This window comes from Aotus nancymaae, unplaced genomic scaffold (assembly GCF_030222135.1).
Source record: "Aotus nancymaae isolate 86718 unplaced genomic scaffold, 86718_ANA_hifiasm-v0.15.2.pri h1tg000028l, whole genome shotgun sequence".
Taxonomy (NCBI): domain Eukaryota; kingdom Metazoa; phylum Chordata; class Mammalia; order Primates; family Aotidae; genus Aotus; species Aotus nancymaae.
Window position 1 is genome coordinate 35,701,784 of NW_026988441.1, and position 17,943 is coordinate 35,719,726.

At 48.3% G+C, this 17,943-nt stretch overlaps 1 protein-coding gene across 1 annotated transcript in view; it reads left to right on the plus strand.

Moving 5' to 3' along the window:
- The window catches only part of MUC16 (mucin 16, cell surface associated), an 82,072-nt gene that overhangs the window by 22,129 nt on the left and 42,000 nt on the right, over nucleotides 1–17,943 (plus strand). Inside the window, exons 34-59 of the mRNA XM_064380722.1 lie at nucleotides 198–233; nucleotides 484–549; nucleotides 1,494–1,618; nucleotides 1,841–1,908; nucleotides 2,523–2,695; nucleotides 3,025–3,060; nucleotides 3,327–3,392; nucleotides 4,523–4,647; nucleotides 4,852–4,919; nucleotides 5,654–5,826; nucleotides 6,139–6,174; nucleotides 6,438–6,503; nucleotides 7,392–7,516; nucleotides 7,750–7,817; nucleotides 11,015–11,187; nucleotides 11,521–11,556; nucleotides 11,822–11,887; nucleotides 12,750–12,874; nucleotides 13,101–13,168; nucleotides 13,795–13,967; nucleotides 14,299–14,334; nucleotides 14,585–14,650; nucleotides 16,202–16,323; nucleotides 16,531–16,598; nucleotides 17,191–17,363; nucleotides 17,690–17,725. Coding sequence (XP_064236792.1) covers nucleotides 198–233; nucleotides 484–549; nucleotides 1,494–1,618; nucleotides 1,841–1,908; nucleotides 2,523–2,695; nucleotides 3,025–3,060; nucleotides 3,327–3,392; nucleotides 4,523–4,647; nucleotides 4,852–4,919; nucleotides 5,654–5,826; nucleotides 6,139–6,174; nucleotides 6,438–6,503; nucleotides 7,392–7,516; nucleotides 7,750–7,817; nucleotides 11,015–11,187; nucleotides 11,521–11,556; nucleotides 11,822–11,887; nucleotides 12,750–12,874; nucleotides 13,101–13,168; nucleotides 13,795–13,967; nucleotides 14,299–14,334; nucleotides 14,585–14,650; nucleotides 16,202–16,323; nucleotides 16,531–16,598; nucleotides 17,191–17,363; nucleotides 17,690–17,725 — 2,373 coding nt within the window. The remainder of the gene's footprint in view (nucleotides 1–197; nucleotides 234–483; nucleotides 550–1,493; nucleotides 1,619–1,840; nucleotides 1,909–2,522; nucleotides 2,696–3,024; nucleotides 3,061–3,326; nucleotides 3,393–4,522; nucleotides 4,648–4,851; nucleotides 4,920–5,653; nucleotides 5,827–6,138; nucleotides 6,175–6,437; nucleotides 6,504–7,391; nucleotides 7,517–7,749; nucleotides 7,818–11,014; nucleotides 11,188–11,520; nucleotides 11,557–11,821; nucleotides 11,888–12,749; nucleotides 12,875–13,100; nucleotides 13,169–13,794; nucleotides 13,968–14,298; nucleotides 14,335–14,584; nucleotides 14,651–16,201; nucleotides 16,324–16,530; nucleotides 16,599–17,190; nucleotides 17,364–17,689; nucleotides 17,726–17,943) is intronic.

The window sequence follows — 17,943 nt, forward strand, 5'->3', positions numbered from 1 at the left end:
GAACTTCATTATTTTTTTCTGTATCTTGGTCTGAGTTCATTCTCCAGACCCTGGTCTCTGAAGTGAATGTGCTGATAGAGAACCTCTAATGGCTCCTGTTCCATGAAACTCCTATTCCATCAAGGTAGCCCTAATTCCTGTTTGGTCCCCCACCTCTCCTTAACCCTTACCACTATCCTCCTTCCCTCTCTCTGCAGGTTTCACTCATTGGATCTCCATACCAACCACCATCAGTGAGTATTCAACTGATGCTCCAGTACCCCCAATTCTACTCCAAGCAGGGCAGGAGCTGAGCCCTCCCTATAAACAATTTTGTCCTCTTCATGAGAGAAAGTGCTGGGAGAGCACAGTGATTCCCTCTCCCCTATGCCCAAAAAGAAACAGTTCAAGACCCTCTTGCAGTAAGCCTCATAATAGTCCTACCTACTGGCATTTCTGCCATGAGAATGCTTGCTGCTTTCACTGATGAGGGCTTCTCCTTAGCTCCTGGGACCTCCACAGTGCACCTGGGAACCTCTGGGATCCCATCTTCCCTCCCTGAACCTACAGGTAACTATCAGCCAACAGCACCTCCATTAGAGCATCCCTGATGAGTGTAAACATTTCTGCCATTATGTACTTAAATAAAGATAAAAGTCATAGTAAATCTAGTGATAAGGAGTCCACCTGCAAGCTTTATTGAGCTCCTACTGTGTGCCAGACCCTGGAGATACAGCGGGGAACATAGAAATAGATAGCAGTCTCTGCTTAAGATAGCTTATATTCCTGTGATGATGGTGGTGGTGATAATGAAAATGATCATGATAAAGTTGATGGTGGTGGTGATGATAATTATGATGACAGTGATAAGGATGATGACAATGCTGGGGGGGGTGGTTATGACGGTAATAGTTATGTGAGGATAGTAATAATTATGGTGGTGGTGATTGACAAAAATGATGGTGATGTTGACACTCATGATAATGAAGATGGTGATGATGATGGTGCTGGTGGTGATGGGGATGATGAGGATAATGGTGGTGATGATGGCAGTAATACTACTGATGGTGACAATCATGGTGATATTGACAGTGATGATGGTGATGATGATAATGGTGATGGACGTGATGATTGGGAGGATAATCATTATGGTGGTAACGATGATAATGATGATGATGGTGGTGGGGGTGGGGTTGGTGCTGATGGTAGTGAGGATGACTGTGGTAATACTCATGGAGACAATCACAGTGATGTTGAAAATGAAGGTGGTGTTAACAATGGCAGTAGATGGGATCTGGCACTATGGAACACCACGATCTATGCTTAGCATCTAACTACTATTATTTAATGTGCTCTATCAAAAACATCTATCATAATAGCCAAATGAGGCATGAAAACCTTATATTTTGTCACTCACTTTAAATCCTGTTGTATATGTTTAGAAATAAATCTATTGAAAGCTCTTAAACGTTCTCTACTTTTAAACAAACTGTTATTTCCCACCTTCACTATAGCCGCCAGCCCTCTCTTAGTGCCATTCACACTCAACTTCACCATCACTAACCTACAGTATGAGGAGAACATGGGTCACCCTGGCTCCAGGAAGTTCAACACCACGGAGAGGGTTCTGCAGGGTCTGGTGAGAGCCCCACCTATCTCACTGTGCCCTACCCACGTTACCTATATGTCACCTATGTGGCCATGGAAGATCTCACCCACCTCCCCTCACCCCCAGAGATAAAAGCCCCACCCAGCCTACTGATGTCAGCTCTACCAACTGGAGCCAGCCCCACCTACCTCATTTCTGCCCTGCCCCTACTTCCTCAGCCCTACCACTCACCTCCCTCTGCCTCCCCAACAGCTCAAGCCCTTGTTCAAGAACACCAGTGTCGGCCCTCTGTACTCTGGCTGCAGACTGACCTTGCTCAGGTGAGATCTTAGAATTTCCAGCCTGGGTGCCCCAATTGTTCCTAGTCTTGGTGAGTTTGGACTTCTTTTTTCCTGTCCCCTTTGTGGTTATTCTTACCAAAGATGGAATTCAGGAAACAGTGGCTCCAGGACCAACCTGTATCCTGGTACTAGCCATGCCCCTGCCCCCACTTCCAAACTGACTGAGAGATTCCAGAGTCCATCAGCAGGACTGGACTTGTACTGTGGCCATCCCTTCAAATTCCTGGCTTTCCCCCCACCTCCCTTGACTTTAGGTGTTAAATTCTGTAACCAGGATTTCTCTCAAGACAAACATGCCTCAACCACTTGTTTTCATAACCAGTTACAGCTCTTCACCTATCTCAAGTCTCAGCTCTCCTGTTTCCATGCTGTGAGAATGCAGGATCCACCCTGACATTTTAAGAAAACAATTATATCCACAATTATGCTTGCCGTCCCAGGCCAGCCAGTGCACTCAGAGAACTTAACTGTTGCTTCTCACCTCTGTATTAGGCTTTTTATTTCCTCTGTCCTTCTTGTCCTTCACGCTGCCATCTCAGAACTTCTCCTTAAGCAATTCATTTATTGCCATTCTCCTCACTGCCTCTCCCCAGGCCTGAGAAGGACAGAGCAGCCACCAGAGTAGACACCGTCTGCCATTATCGCCCTGACCCCAAAAGCCCTGGGCTGGACAGAGAGCAGCTGTACTGGGAGCTGAGCCAGCTGATCCATGACGTCACTGAGCTGGGCCCCTACACCCTGGACAGGAACAGTCTCTATGTCAATGGTGAGCAGCTGTGATGTGATTAGAGTCTTTTTCTCCTGGCTGGGTAGCCTCTACTCTCTGGCTTGAGGTCACATGCCCTGCCTGGACATTGAAGGCTAGGACATGTCTGTATGTGGTGATTGATGTCAGAAAGTCATGATTTCTTCTTTATCTTGAACTGATTTCATCCTTAGTACCTTCTTCCCTTATACACGGATCCTGACAGAGAATCTCCAAAGGCCCCTGTTTCATGAAACTCCTTTCATTCCACCTGGGTAACCTTGACTTTTGTTTGATCCCGCACCTCTCCCGTGACTCTTGTTGACTCTCCTCCCTTCCTCTCTATGCAGGATTCACCCATCGGAGCTCTGTGCCCACCACCAGTAGTGAGTATTCTACTGATGTTTCAGCGGTCCCAATCCTACACCAAGTTTAGCAGGAGCTATCCCCTATTCATAAGCCCTTATGTCCTTTTCATAAAGGAAAGAACATAGAGGACACAAAGGGGATTATTATTCCCTTCCCCACCGCCTCAGCTAACCAGAGTGCCAGCTGAATCCCTACCTGCAAAAGTCCCCATGAATAGTCCCTCCTGCTGCCATTACTTCCATGAGAGCGCTTGCTCCTTTCACTAATGAGGGCTCCTCCTCAGCTCCTGGGACCTTCACAGTACAGCTGGAAACCTCTGGGACTCCATCATCCCTCCCTGGTCCCACAGGTAAGTACCTCAATGGCACTTCTGTTAGAGCATGGCTGGTAAGTGCAAACACCTCTGCCATTATTCACTCAAAGATGGAAATTCACAGTAAATCTAGTAATGATAAGTCGACCAACCAACTTCACTGAGCACTGCCTCTGTAACAGGACCTGGATATACATCAGGGAACAACAAAAAAAGAGAAAGCACGGCCCTCAGTGAGCTTATATTATTGTGATGATGATGATGGGGGGATGGTGATGATGATGGGGGGGTGGTGGTGGTGGTGATGATGGTAAGGATAACGTGATGGTTGTGATGATGATGGTTATGGTGGTGGTAATCATGGGAAAAATGATGGTCGTGGTGATGGTGGGATGATGGTGGTGGGGTGGGGATTACAATTGGCAATAATTATGGGTATGTTGGCAATAATGATAATAACAATTATGATGATGACGGTTGTGTTGGTTGTGGTGATGATGATAGCAATGGTGATGATGATGGTGAAGATGATGATGGTTGTTTGGATGATGACAGTAGTGCTGCTGGTTATGATGGTAATGATGATGTGATTGTAGTGATGATGTTTGTGGTGCTGTTCATGCAGATTATGACACTGGTGATGGTGGTGTTACTGAGGATGACAATAATGATGGCAATGATCATGATGATTATTCAGATGACAGTGATGGTGATTATGTTGGTAATGACGACATGACAATGGTGATGATGATGTTTGTGGTAGGGTTGATGGGGATTATCATGGTGGTGATGGTGGCGGTGCTGATGGTGACAATAATGGTGATGATGATGGTGATGAAGATAATGGTGATTACAGAGGTAACAGATATTATCTGATATTTTTCAGCACTGAAAATGCACCAAAAGCTGGGCTCAGAATCTAACCAGTATTATTTAATATGCCTTAAAAAATAATTTCTAACAAGAAGGGCACAGAAAACTTTTATTTTGTCATTCATTTTAAATTCTGTTGCATATGATTAAAAATAAATCTATTGCAAACTTTTCAAGTCTATTGCAAAAGTAGAGAACCTTGAAGAGTTTGCAGTAGACTTATTTTTAATCATATGCAATGGATTAAAAATACGAACAAATACAATAGGGTTTGTTTCCCACCTTTGCTACAGCCACCGGCCCCCTACTGCTACCATTTACCCTCAATTTTACCATCACTAACCTGCAGTATGAGGAAGACATGCATCGCCCTGGCTCCAGGAAGTTCAACACCACGGAGAGGGTCCTTCAGGGTCTGGTGAGAGCCCTGCCCACCTTACTCTGCCCTGCCCACCTTACCTGGTCCCAACAATGTCACCCATGCCAGGACCATGGAAGAGAATCTCATCCACCTCCCCCAGAGACACAAGCCCTGCCCACTGGTGCAGCTGCACTGGCCACACTTGTGCCCCACCACTATGCCCCCAGCCCTCCTAGTCACCTCCCTCTCCCTCTTCCACAGCTCAGGCCCTTGTTCAAGAATACCAGTGTCGGCCCTCTGTACTCTGGTTGCAGACTGGCCTTACTCAGGTGAGATCTTATAAGAGGCAGCCTGACTGCCCCAGTTGTTCCCAGTCTCAAAGAGTTTGGACTGTTTTTTTTTCTTGCCATCCTTGTGAATGTCCTCACAACAGATGGAATTCAGGAGGCAGTGGCCTCAAAACGAATCTGTCTCCTGATACCATCAGCACCACTCCCAATCAAGTGAAAGATTCTACAGAGACCATCCGCAGAATTGGGCTTCAACCTTGGGCCTCCCTCTGAATTCCCTCCTTTCCAGTCACCTCCCTTTCCTCCAGTTGTTAAATTCTGTGCTCAGGATTGCTCTTAAGACAAACATGCCTCATCCATTTGCTTTCGTCCCCAATTCCAGCTCTTCATCCGTCTTATGTCTGAGTACCATATGTAGTCATAGGCATCATTTTGATTTGAGCTGGGGTTTATTTAGGATAGGTAAAAGACGGTATGTTATGTAGTCAGGGATGGGACACTGGTAGCTGGCAAAAGTGAGCTTTTTTCTTGTCTCCATGCCATGAGAATGCGGGCTTCACCTTGCAATTTTATGAAGGTTCTTGCATCTATTACACGGCTCACAGTCCTGGGCTGGTTGGCAGCCAGGACATTCAGAGAATCTAAATGTGACTTCTTACCTCTCTCCCATGCTTCTCATTCCCTCTGGCCCCATCCTGTCTGGCCCCAGGAAATCTCAGAACTCCTCCTGAGGCAATTTTTAAATTGTTATTCGCTTCATCTGCCCTCCCCAGGCCTGAGAAGGATGGGGCAGCTACCAGAGTGGATGCTGTCTGCACCCATCGTCCTGACCCCAAAAACCCTGAGCTGGACAGAGAGCGGCTGTACTGGGAGCTGAGCCAGCTGACCCAGAGCATCACTGAGCTGGGCCCCTACACCCTGGACGAGAGCAGTCTCTACGTCAATGGTGAGCAACTTGGATGTGGCTGGAGTCTCCTCCTCCTTGCTGGGCAGCCTCCACTCTCTGGCCTGAGGTCACACTCCCTGCCTGGCTCCTGAAGGCTCAGCCATGTTGTCTGTATGTGGTGGATAAGGTCACAACTTCATGGTTTCTTCTTCATCTCAAACCGAGTTTACCCTCAGGACCTGCTTTCTAAATCTGAGGGTGCTGATAGAGACTCTTCAATGGCCTGTGTTCTGGGAAACTCCTTCCATTGCATGAGGGTGCTCCACCATTCCCTTAACACTTACCCACTCTTCTCCCTTCATCTCAATGCAGGTTTCACCCATCGGAGTTCCGTGATGTCCACCAGAAGTGAGTATTAACGGATGTTCAGTATTCCTGATCCTATGCCATACAGGGCAGGTGCTTACCTCTCCTTCTGTGCCCCTATATCCTCTTCATGAGGGAAGGAATGGAGAGAGCACAAGTTATTCCCTTTTCCCTCTGGCCCAGCTCCAGATGGAGATCCCACTCAAGCCCCACATGCAGCAAGGCCCGTAAATATTCCTACCTGCTGGTGTTTCTGCCATGAGAGTGTTTGCTATTTTCACTAATACAGCAAACCTTCTCCTCAGCTCCTGAGACCTCCACAGTGCACCTGAGAACCTCTAGATCTCCAGCCTCCCTGTCTGGACCCACGGGTGAGCACCATTCAATGGCGTCTCTATTACAGCATGCCTGAGGAGTGTCAATGTCTCTGCCATTTTCACTCAAATAAAGACAAAAAGTCCTAGTGAATCTAGTGATGAGGACCTGGCTTCTTCAGGGCCCTAGGGATAAGGCAGGGAACACAAAAGAAGTAAAAATCTCTGACCTCAGGAGGGTTATATTATCGTGATGATGATGATGATGGGGTGGTGGTGATGATGGTGGTGCACATGACAATAATGGTGTTGCTGTTGATGTTGGTGATGATGATGGTGGCGGTAGTGATTTTGATGGTGATGATGATAGTGGTGATTATGGGAAGGATGATAGTGGTGCTGGTGATGTGATGGTTCTGGTGGTAATTGACAATGTGATCGTGATGTTGACAATGAGGATAATGATGATGGTGATGATGATGGTGGTGGTGGTGGTGTTAATGGTGGTTTTGATGGTAAGAATGATATGATGATGGTGTTAGTGACCATGTGCTAGTGGTGATTATATGGATGATGATGGTTGTGGTGGTGGTGTGATGATGATGATGGGGTGGGGATGATAGGGATTATGGTGGTCGTGGTTTTGGTGCTGATGCTGGTGGTGATGACAATAATAATGGTGATCGTCACAGTGTCGCTGATGATCATGGTGTTGACAAAGGTAGTAGATAATGTCTAGTGGTGTGGAATACTGAATATGCACCAGGAGCTGTGCTCAGCATCTAGCCTATTATTTAGCATGCTCTATGGAAACTATCTACCATTATGGTCAAGGGAGGTATGAAAACCTTTTATCACTTTAAATCCTGTTACATATGTTTAGAAATAATTCTTCAATGTTAGTCCACTTTTGAACACAGCATTTATTTTCCACCTTCACTATAGCCGCCAGCCCTCTCCTGGTGCTATTCACAATTAACTTCACCATCACTAACCTGCAGTATGAGGAGAACATGCATCACCCCGGCTCTAGAAAGTTTAACACCACGGACAGAGTCCTTCAGGGTCTGGTATGAGCCCCACCTACCTCATTCTACCCCACTCACCTTGTTTATTACTGTCCACCTCACCTGTGGAAGGTGGGAAGGCATGGAAGATCTCACCTACCTCATCTTGCCCCCAGATATGCATGCCCCAACCACTGATGCCAGCCCCACCAACTGTTGCCAGTCATGCCCACCTCCCTTCTCCCATACCCCCATGACTTCAGTCCTCCCACTCTCCTCCTTTCTCTCCTCCACAGCTCAGGCCCTTGTTCAAGAACACCAGTGTTGGTCCTCTGTACTCTGGCTGCAGACTGACCTTGCTCAGGTGAGAACTGAGAACAGTCAGTCTGACTGCTCTTAGAAGTTTGACCTGCTTCCTTTCTGCACTCCCTGGAGATGTCCACAGCACAGGTGGAATCTAGGGGGCAGTGGCTCCAAGACCAGCATGCTTCCTGATCCTACCACCTCTCCCCTCCTCTGAGAGATTCTACAGAGCCCATCAGCAGGACTGGGCTTCTACCTTGGTCATCCCTCTGAATTCCCTCCTTTCCCCTACCTGCCTTTCCACCAGTTGTTAAATTCTCTTCCCAAAATTTCTCCCAAGAAAAACACGTCTCGTCCACTTGTTTTCATCCCCAATCCCAGCTCTTCACCTGTCTCAGGTATGAATTCTCCTGATCCCATGCTACAAGAATGCAGTTTCCACTTTGCAATTTTATAAAAATCTTTGCATCCATGATTCTGCTCATAGTTGCAGGCTGGCTGAGAGTCAGTGCATTCAGAGAATGGAGGTGTGGCTTCTCCCTTCTGTATCAGGCTTCTCATTTCTTCTGGACCCTTCCTGTCTTGCCTCCTGGGATCTCAGGACCCCTCCCTTGGCAATCCACGTATTGTCTTTCCCCAATCTTGCCCTCCCCAGGCCCGAGAATAATGGTGCAGCCACCGGAGTGGATGCCATCTGCACCTACCGCTCTGACCCTAAAAGCCCTGGGCTGGACAGAGAGAAGTTATACTGGGAGCTGAGCCAGCTGACCCAGAGCATCACTGAGCTGGGCCCCTACACCCTGGGCAGGAACAGTCTCTATGTCAATGGTGAGTTGCTTCCTCCTTGCTGAGCAGCGTCTACTCTCTGCCTTAAGGTCACACTCCCTGCCTGGCTATTGAATACTCGGCCATGTTATCTGTATGTGATGGCTGAGGTTGGAACTTCATGGTTTCTTTTTCATCTCGGACTGAGTTCATCCTCAGGATCCACTTTCTAGATCTGAGGGCGCTGATGGAGAATCTTCAATGACTCGTGTTCTAGGAAATTCCTTCCATTGCACCAGAGTACTCTGACCCCTGTATAGTTCCCCACCACTCCCTTAATCCTTACCCACCCTCCTCCCTCCCTCTCTACACAGGTTTCACACAGCGGAGCTCCGTGCCCAGCACCAGCAGTGAGTATTCCACTGATGTTCCAGTGCTCCTGTTCCTACACCATGCAGGGCAAGAGCTGACCCCTTCTCACCTGCCCCATGTCCTCTATGAGCAAAGGAGCTGGGCCAGCACAAGTTACTCTCTTTCCCTTCTGGCCCAAGTCTCTTCAGAGAGAGACCCAGCTCAAGCCCCACATGCAGCAAGGTCCATACATACTCTGATCTGCTGGCATTTCTGCCATGAGAGGATTTGATGCTTTCACTAATGAGGCCCTCTCCTCAGCTCCTGGGACCTCCTCAGTGGACCTGGGAACATCGGAGACTCTAGCTTCTCAACCTGGTTCCTTGGGTAAGTACAAATCAGTCGCATCTCTGTTAGAGCATGCCTGATGAGTGTCAACATCTCAGCCATTTTTGCTTAAATAAAGATTTAAGAATCCTAGTGACTCTACTGATGAGGAGTCATCTAACAAACTTAATTGAGTGCCTAGTTTCTGCAGGGCCCTAGGGATAAGGCAGGGAACACAAAAGAGATAAAAATCTCACTGCAAGAAAGCTTATTTTATTGCGAGGGTGATGGGGGTTGTTGGTGATGAGGTTACTGGAGATGACCATACGCTAGTGGTGATGATGGTGATAAGGATGATAATTATGAAGATGGTGACGGTGATGATGATGTTGGAGGGGATGATGATGATGGAGGGGTCATTATGACCATGGTTTTTTTGGTCATAATTTTGGTGTTGATGTGGGTGGTGCTGACGCTGGTGGTGATGACAATAATAATAGTGAGGGTCACAGTGTTCATGATATTGATGATGACAATGGCGATAACAAAGGTAATGTTTAGTATCACGGAACTCTGTATATGCACCAAAAGGTATGCCAAATACTACTATCATTTACTAGGCTCTGTTAGAAACTTCTATCGTTATAGTCAAGGGACACATGGGAACTTTTTATTTTACTCTCTCTTTAAATCCTGTTACATATGTTTAGAAATATTCCTTTTGGAAACATATAATGTTCTCTTCTTTTGAACACATTGTTTCTTTACCACCTCCACTACAGCTGCCAGCCCTCTCCTGGTGCCATTCACTCTGAACTTCACCATCACCAACCTGCGGTATGAGGAGAACATGCAGCCCCCTGGCTCCAGGAAGTTCAACACCACGGAGAGGGTCCTTCGGGGCCTGGTAAGAGGCCCGCCTGTCTCACTCTCCCCCGATCACCTTGTCTGGTCCCACCTGTCTAACTCATAACAGGGCATAAAACGAGATCTCGCCCACCTCCCCTCAAACCCAGAGACATGAGCCTTCATCCACTGATGCCAGGCCCACCTACTGGTGCCAGCCCTACTACCCTGCCCTTACCCCCCAGCCATCCTACTCCCCTTCCTCTCCTTCTCCCACAGCTCAGGCCCCTGTTCAAGAGCACCAGTGTCGGCCCTCTGTACTCCAGCTGCAGACTGACCTTGCTCAGGTGAGACTTTAGACTAGTCAGCCTGGTGGCCCCAATTGTTCCCAGTCTCCATGAGTTTGGACTTTTTTTCCCTGCCTTCTTTGTGGTTATTCTTATCAAAGATGGAACTCAAGAAACAGTGGTTCCAAGACTAACCTTTCTCCCGGTATTACCGCTGCCCCCTGCCACCCACCCAAATCAATTGAGAGATTCCTCAGGGTCAATCAGCAGGATTGGACTTCCACCCTGGCCATCCCTCCGAATTCCCTCTTTTCTCCCCACCTCCCTTGCCTTTAGGTGCTAAATTCTCTAACTAGGATTTCTCTCAAGACAAACATGCCTCATTCACTTGTTTAATTTCCAATTCCAGCTGTTCACCTGTCTCAAGTCTAAGCTCTCCTGTCCCCATGCCATGAGAATACAAGAGCCACACTGCATTGTTAGAAAAATTCTTGTATCCACAACTATGCTCACCATCCCAAGCTGGACAGTAGTCAGTGCACTCAGAGAATCTAAGTGTGGCTTCTCATCTGTGTACCAGGCTTCTCATTTCCTCTGGCCCCTTCCTGTCCTTCACCCAGCAATCTTGGGAGTCCTCCCTAGACAAACATTTATTGTTATTCCCCTCACCTGCCTTCTCCAGGCCTGAGAAGGATGGGGAAGCCACTGGAGTGGATGCCATCTGCACCCACCAGCCTGATCCCAAAAGCCCTGGGCTGGACAGAGAGCAGCTGTACTGGGAGCTGAGCCAGCTGACCCACGGCATCACTGAGCTGGGCCCCTACACCCTGGACAGGGACAGCCTCTTTGTCAATGGTGAGCAGCTGTGATGTGGTTGGAGGCTCTTCCTCCTCACTGAGCAGCCTCTCCTCTCTGTCTTGAGGTCACACTCCCTGCCTGGCCATTGAAGGCTTGGCTATGTTGTCTGCATTTGACGATTTATCTGAACTTCGTGGTTTCTTCTTCATCTTGCACTGAAGACCTGCATCCTCAGGACCTTTTTCCGTGATCTGAGGGTGCTGATAGAGAATCTCCAAAGCCCATGTTCCCTGAAACTCCTTCAGTTGCACCAGGGTAGCCCTGACCCCTTATTGGTCCCCTACCTCTCCTTTAATCCTCACCCACTCTCCTCCCTCCCTCTCTATGCAGGTTTCACCCATCGGAGCTCTGTGCCCACCACCAGCAGTGAGTATTCCACTGATGTTCCAGTGGCCCCAACCCTACGCCAATCCTGGCAGGAGCTGACCCCTTATCCTATTCCCCTGTGTCCTCTTCATGAGCAAAGGAGCTAGGAGAGCACAAGTTATTCCCTTTCCCCTCTGGCCCAAGTCTCTTCAGAGAGAAACCCAGCTCAAGCCCCACATCCAGCAAGGTGCATAAATTCTCCTACCGGCTGGCATTTCTCCCATGAGAAGGTTTGCTGTTTTCACTAATGAGGTCCTCTTCTCAGCTCCTGGGATGTCCACAGTGGACCTGGGAACGTCCAGGACTCCAGCTTCTCTATCTGTTCCCTCAGGTAAATACCAGTCAATCACATCTCGTTTACAGCATACCTGATGAATGTCAACATCTCTGCCATTTTCACTCAAATAAAGACGAAATGTCCTAGTGAATCTAGTGAGGATGAGTCACCCAATAAATTTTATATAGCACCTAGTTTCTGCAGGGTTCTGGGAATAAGGCAGGGAACACAAAAGAGATAAAAATCTCTGTCTCCAGAGAGCTTATTTTATTGTGAGTGTGATGGGATTGTTGGTGGTGAGGTTGCTGGAGATAATGATAATAATGATGGTGATGAAGATGATAATTATGAAGATGGTGGTGATGATGATGGTGTTGATGGTGATTATGGGAAGAATGATACTGGTGTGGTGATGGTCGTTCTGGTAGTGATTGACAGTAGTGATGGTGATGCTGGCAATGATGGTGGTGGTGTTATAATGTTAATGATGACATGATAATGATGTTGGTGATTATAGTGCTGGTGGCGATGATGTAGATGATGCTTGTTTTGGTGACGGTGATGATGATGGTGGGGATGATAGGGATTAAGATGGTTATGGTTTTGGTGCTGATGCTGGTGGTGATGACAATAATAGTGAGGGTGACAGTGTTGGTGATACTGATGAGGACAAAGGCAATAGATAACACTTAGTATTACAGAACACTGAATATGCACCAACACCTATGCTCAGCATCCAACTGCTATTATTTAGTAGGACCTGTTAGAAACGTCTATCATTACAGTTGAGGGAAGCATGGAAACATTTTATTTTATTCTCTCTTTAAATCCTGTTGCATATGTTTGGAACTAAGTCTTTTGGAAACTTATAAGGTTCCCTATTTTTGAACAGATTATTTTCCACCCCCCACTACAGCTGCCAGCCCTCTCCTGGTGCCATTCACTCTCAACTTCACCATCACCAACCTCCGGTATGAGGAGAACATGCAGCCCCCTGGCTCCAGGATGTTCAACACCACAGAGAGGGTCCTTCAGGGCCTGGTAAGAGCCTCGCCTGTCTCACTCTGTCCAGTTCACCTTATCTCGTCCCACCTATCTCAGTCATAACAGGGCATAAAACAAGATCTCACCCACCTCCCCTCAGTCCCAGAGACCCAAGGCTGCCTCCACTGATGACACGCCCACCCGCTGGTGCCAGCCTCAATGATTAGTCCCCTGCCCTTACCCCCTCGGCCATCCTACTTACCTCCCTCTCCTTCCCCCACAGCTCAGGCCCCTGTTCAAGAGCACCAGTGTTGGCCCTCTGTACTCTGGCTGCAGACTGATCTTACTCAGGTGAGAGCTTAGAATAGCCAGCCTGGCCGCCCCAATTGTTCCCAGTCTCCATGAGTTTGGACTTCTTTTTTCCTGCCCTCTCTGTGTTTATTCTCACCAAAGATGGAATTCAGGAAACAGTGGCTTCAAGACTAACCTGTCTCCTGATATTACCACTGCCCCCTGCAGCCCCACCCAAATCGACTGAGAGTTTCCACAGGGTCTGTCAGCAAGATTAGACTTCCACCCTGGCCATCCCTCTGAATTCCCTCTTTTCTCCCTGACTCTCCCAAGCCTTTAGGTGTTAAATTCTCTAACTAGGATTTCTCTCAAGACAAACATGCCTCATTCACTTGTTTAATTTCCAATTTCAGCTGTTCACCTGTCTCGAGTCTAAGCTCTCCTGTCCCCATGCCATGAGAATACAAGAGCCACACTGCATTGTTAGAAAAATTCTTGTATCCACAACTGTGCTCACCATCCCAAGCTGGACAGTAGTCAGTGCACTCAGAGAATCTACGTGTGGCTTCTCATCTGTGTACCAGGCTTCTCATTTCCTCTGGCCCCTTCCTGTCCTTCACCCAGCAATCTTGGGAGTCCTCCCTAGACAAACATTTATTGTTATTCCCCTTACCTGCCTTCTCCAGGCCTGAAAAGGATGGGGAAGCCACTGGAGTGGATGCCATCTGCACCCACCAGCCTGATCCCAAAAGCCCTGGGCTGGACAGAGAGCAACTGTACTGGGAGCTGAGCCAGCTGACCCACGGCATCACTGAGCTGGGCCCCTACACCCTGGACAGGGACAGCCTCTTTGTCAATGGTGAGCAGCTGTGATGTGGTTGGAGTCTCTTCCTCCTCACTGAGCAGCCTCTCCTCTCTGTCTTGAGGTCACACTCCCTGCCTGGTCATTGAAGGCTTGGCCATGTTGTCTGCATTTGACAATTATCTGAACTTCATGGTTTCTTCTTCATTTTTCACTGAAGACCTGCATCCTCAGGACCTTTTTCCGTGATCTGAGGGTGCTGATAGAGAATCTCCAAAGCCCATGTTCCCTGAAACTCCTTCAGTTGCACCAGGATAACCCTGACCCCTTTTGGCCCCCCACCTCTCCTCTAACCCTTACCCATTCTCCTCCTTCCCTCTCTATGCAGGTTTCACCCATCGAAGCTCTGTGCCTACCACCAGCAGTGAGTATTCTACTGAACTTCCAGTGGCTCCAATACTACTACCAGCAGGACAGGAGCTGACCCCCTTCCCCTATGCCCCTATATCTTCTTCATGAGGGAAGGGTCTGAGAGGGCACAAGTTATTCCCTTTCCTTCTGGCCCAGCTCCAGAGAGATGCTCATCTCAAGCTCCACATGTAAAAATACTTCTATTTGCTGGCCTTTCTGCCGTGTGAGAATTTGCTGCTTTAACTAATGAGGCTTCTCCTCAGCTCCTGGGACCCCCACAGTGGATCTGGGAATGTCTAGGACTCCAGCCTCGATACTTGGCCCTTCAGGTAAGTACCAGTCAATGGTACCTCTAGTAGAGTATGCATGATGAGTGTCAACATTGCTGTCCTTTTCACTCAAATAAAGATTAAAAATCATATCAAATCTACTGATGATGAGTCACCCTACAAACTTTTTTGAGCACCCACACTCTGCCAGGCCCTAGGAATAAGGCAGGGAACACAAAAGAGGTAAAAATCTCTGCCCTCAAAGAGCTTATTTTATTTTGAGGATGATGTGGGATAGTGGTGGTGATGATGTTGCTGGAGATGATTGCAATAATGATGGTGATGCTGATGACCATAATGTGATGATGATGCTGATTAGGAAGATGATATTGATGATGGTCGTGGTTTTGACAGTAATGACAATGTAATGATGATGATGATGATACTGGTGGTGATTATGGGAAGGATGACAGTGGTGGTGGTGGTGGTGGTGATGGTTGTGGTGGTGATGGACAATGTGATGGTGATGTTGGCAATGAGGATGATAACGATAGCGGTGGTGGCTATGGTTATGAAGGTTAAGGATGATATGATCATGGTGTTAGTGATCATGGTACTAGTGGTGGTGATGTGGATCATGATGGTTGTGGTGGTGGTGGTGGTGGTGATGATGATGGTGGTGCTGGTGGTGGTGATGATGGTGGTGTTGGTGGTGGTGATGATGGTGGTGGTGGTGGTGGTGATGATGATGGTGGTGCTGGTGGTGGTGATGATGGTGGTGTTGGTGGTGATGATGATGGTGGTGGTGGTGATGATGATGGTGGTGGTGATGATGGTGGTGGTGGTGGTGGTGATGGTGATGATGGTAGTGGTGGTGGTGGTGATGATGTGGTGATGGTGGTGGTGGTGGTGGTGGTGGTGATGGTGGTGGTGGTGGTGGTGATGATGATGTGGTAGTGGTGGTGATGGTGGTGGTGGTGGTGGTGGTGGTGATGGTGGTGGTGGTGGTGATGATGATGTGGTGGTGGTGGTGATGGTGATGTGGTAGTGGTGGTGATGGTGGTGGTGGTGGTGTTGGTGGTGATGGTGGTGGTGGTGGTGATGATGATGTGGTGGTGGTGGTGATGATGATGTGGTGGTGGTGGTGATGGTGATGATGATGATGGTGGTGGTGGTGATTGGTGATGATGATGATGATGGTGCTGGTGGTGACTGTGCAGGTGATGATGTGGATGATGATGGTGATGGTGGTGGGGATGATAGGGATTATGATGATGATGATTTTGGTCTGGATAGTGATGGTGATGGCAATAATGAAAGTGATGGCCACAGTGTTGGTGATGATAATGATGGTGGTGATAACAAAGGTAATAGATAGTATCTAAGATTATGGAACAACACTGAAGATGCACCAAAGGTTATACTCGACATCTAACTATTATTATTTAGCATATTCTATGAAAAACTTTGATCATTATGGTCAAGGGAGGCATGAAAACCTTCTATCACTCTCTTTAAATCCACTTGCATATGTTTAGGAATAAGTCCATTACAAACTCTTAAATGTTCTCTACTTTTGAACATAGTGTGTATTTCCCACCTCCACTACAGCTGCCAGCCATCTCCCAATACCGTTCACCCTCAACTTCACCATCACTAACCTGCGGTATGAGGAGAACATGTGGCCTGGCTCCAGGAAGTTCAATGCTACAGAGAGGGTCCTTCAGGGTCTGGTGAGAGCCCTGCCCACCTCACTCTCCCCTGCCCACCTTGTCTAGTTCCACCTACGTCACCCATGCCCAGGCATGGAAGATCTCATCCACCTCCCCTCACCCGAGACCTACAAGCCCCGCCTCCTGATTGCAGCCCCTCCCACCTTACATCTTCCTCGCCCCTACATCCTCAGCCATCCTACTCATCTCCCTCTCCCTCCCCCACAGCTCAGGCCCTTGTTCAAGTACACCAGTGTTGGCCCTCTGTACTCTGGCTGCAGACTGACCTTGCTCAGGTGAGAACTGATAATAACCAGTCTGGCTGCCCCAAGTATTCCCAGGCCCAGGGAGTTTGGTCAGCTTTCTTCCTGCCCTCCCTAGGGAAGTCCTCAGCACAAGTGGAATTCAGGCGGTGGTGGCTCCAGGACCAACATGTCTCCTGATCCTACCACCTCCCCCGTCAACTGAGAGGACTTGCAGGGCCCATCAGCCAGATGGGGCTTCTCCCTCGGTCATCCCTCTGAATTTCTTACTTCTCCCCACCTCCCTGTCCTTCAGGTGTTAAATTCTCTTCCAAAATTTCTCTCAAGACAAGCATGCCCCGTCCACTTGCTTTCATCCCCAATTCCAGCTCTAATGTTTCTCAAGTCTGGGCTCACCTGTCCCCATGCCATGAGAATGCAATTTTATAAAATTCTTGTATTCCTGACTCTACTCATATTCCCAGATTGCCTCGAAGTTGGTGCATTCAGAGAATCTTAGCGTGGCTTCTCACCTGTCTACCAAGATTCTCGTTTCCTCTGTCCCCTTCCTGTCCTGCCCCCAGGAATCTCAGAATGCCTTCCTGTAGGAAATCTATTTAATGTCATTCCCTTCCCCCGCAAACAGTTCTGAGAAGGATGGGGAAGCCACCAGAGTGGACGCCATCTGCACCCATCGCCCTGACCCCACAGGCCCTGGGCTGGACAGAGAGCAGCTGTATTTGGAGCTGAGCCAGCTGACCCATGGCTTCACTGAGCTGGGCCCCTACGCCCTGAACAGGGACAGTCTCTATGTCAATGGTGAGCAACTGTGATGTGGTTGGAGGTTCTTCTTTGCTGGGCAGCTCTCACCCTCTGACTTGAGATCACATTCCCTGACTGGCCATTGAAGTCTTGGCTATGTTGTCTGTGTGTGATGACTGATGTCTGAACTTCAATTTCTTTTTCATCTTGGACTGAGTTCATCCTCGGTACCTTCTTCCCTGATCTAAGGATGCTGATAGAGAGTCTTCAAAGGTCCCTGTTCCTTGAAACTCCTTCCATTTCACTAGGGTATTTGTGACCCCTATTTGATCCCCCTCCTCCCCTTAACCCTTACCCACTCTTCTCCCTCCGTCTCTATGCAGGTTTCACCCATCGGAGCTCTGTGCCCACCACCAGCAGTGAGTATTCAACTGATGCTCCAGTGGCCCCAATTCTATGCCAAGCAGGGCAGGAGCTGACCTCTCCTCCTATGCCCCTATGTCCTCTTCATGGGAGAAGGAGCTGAGAGGGCACAGGTTATTTCCTTTTCCTCTCTGGCCAGCTCCAGAGAGAGACTCAGCTCAAGCCCCATATGCAGCAAGGCCTGTAAATAGTTTTATTTGCTGACTTTTCTGCC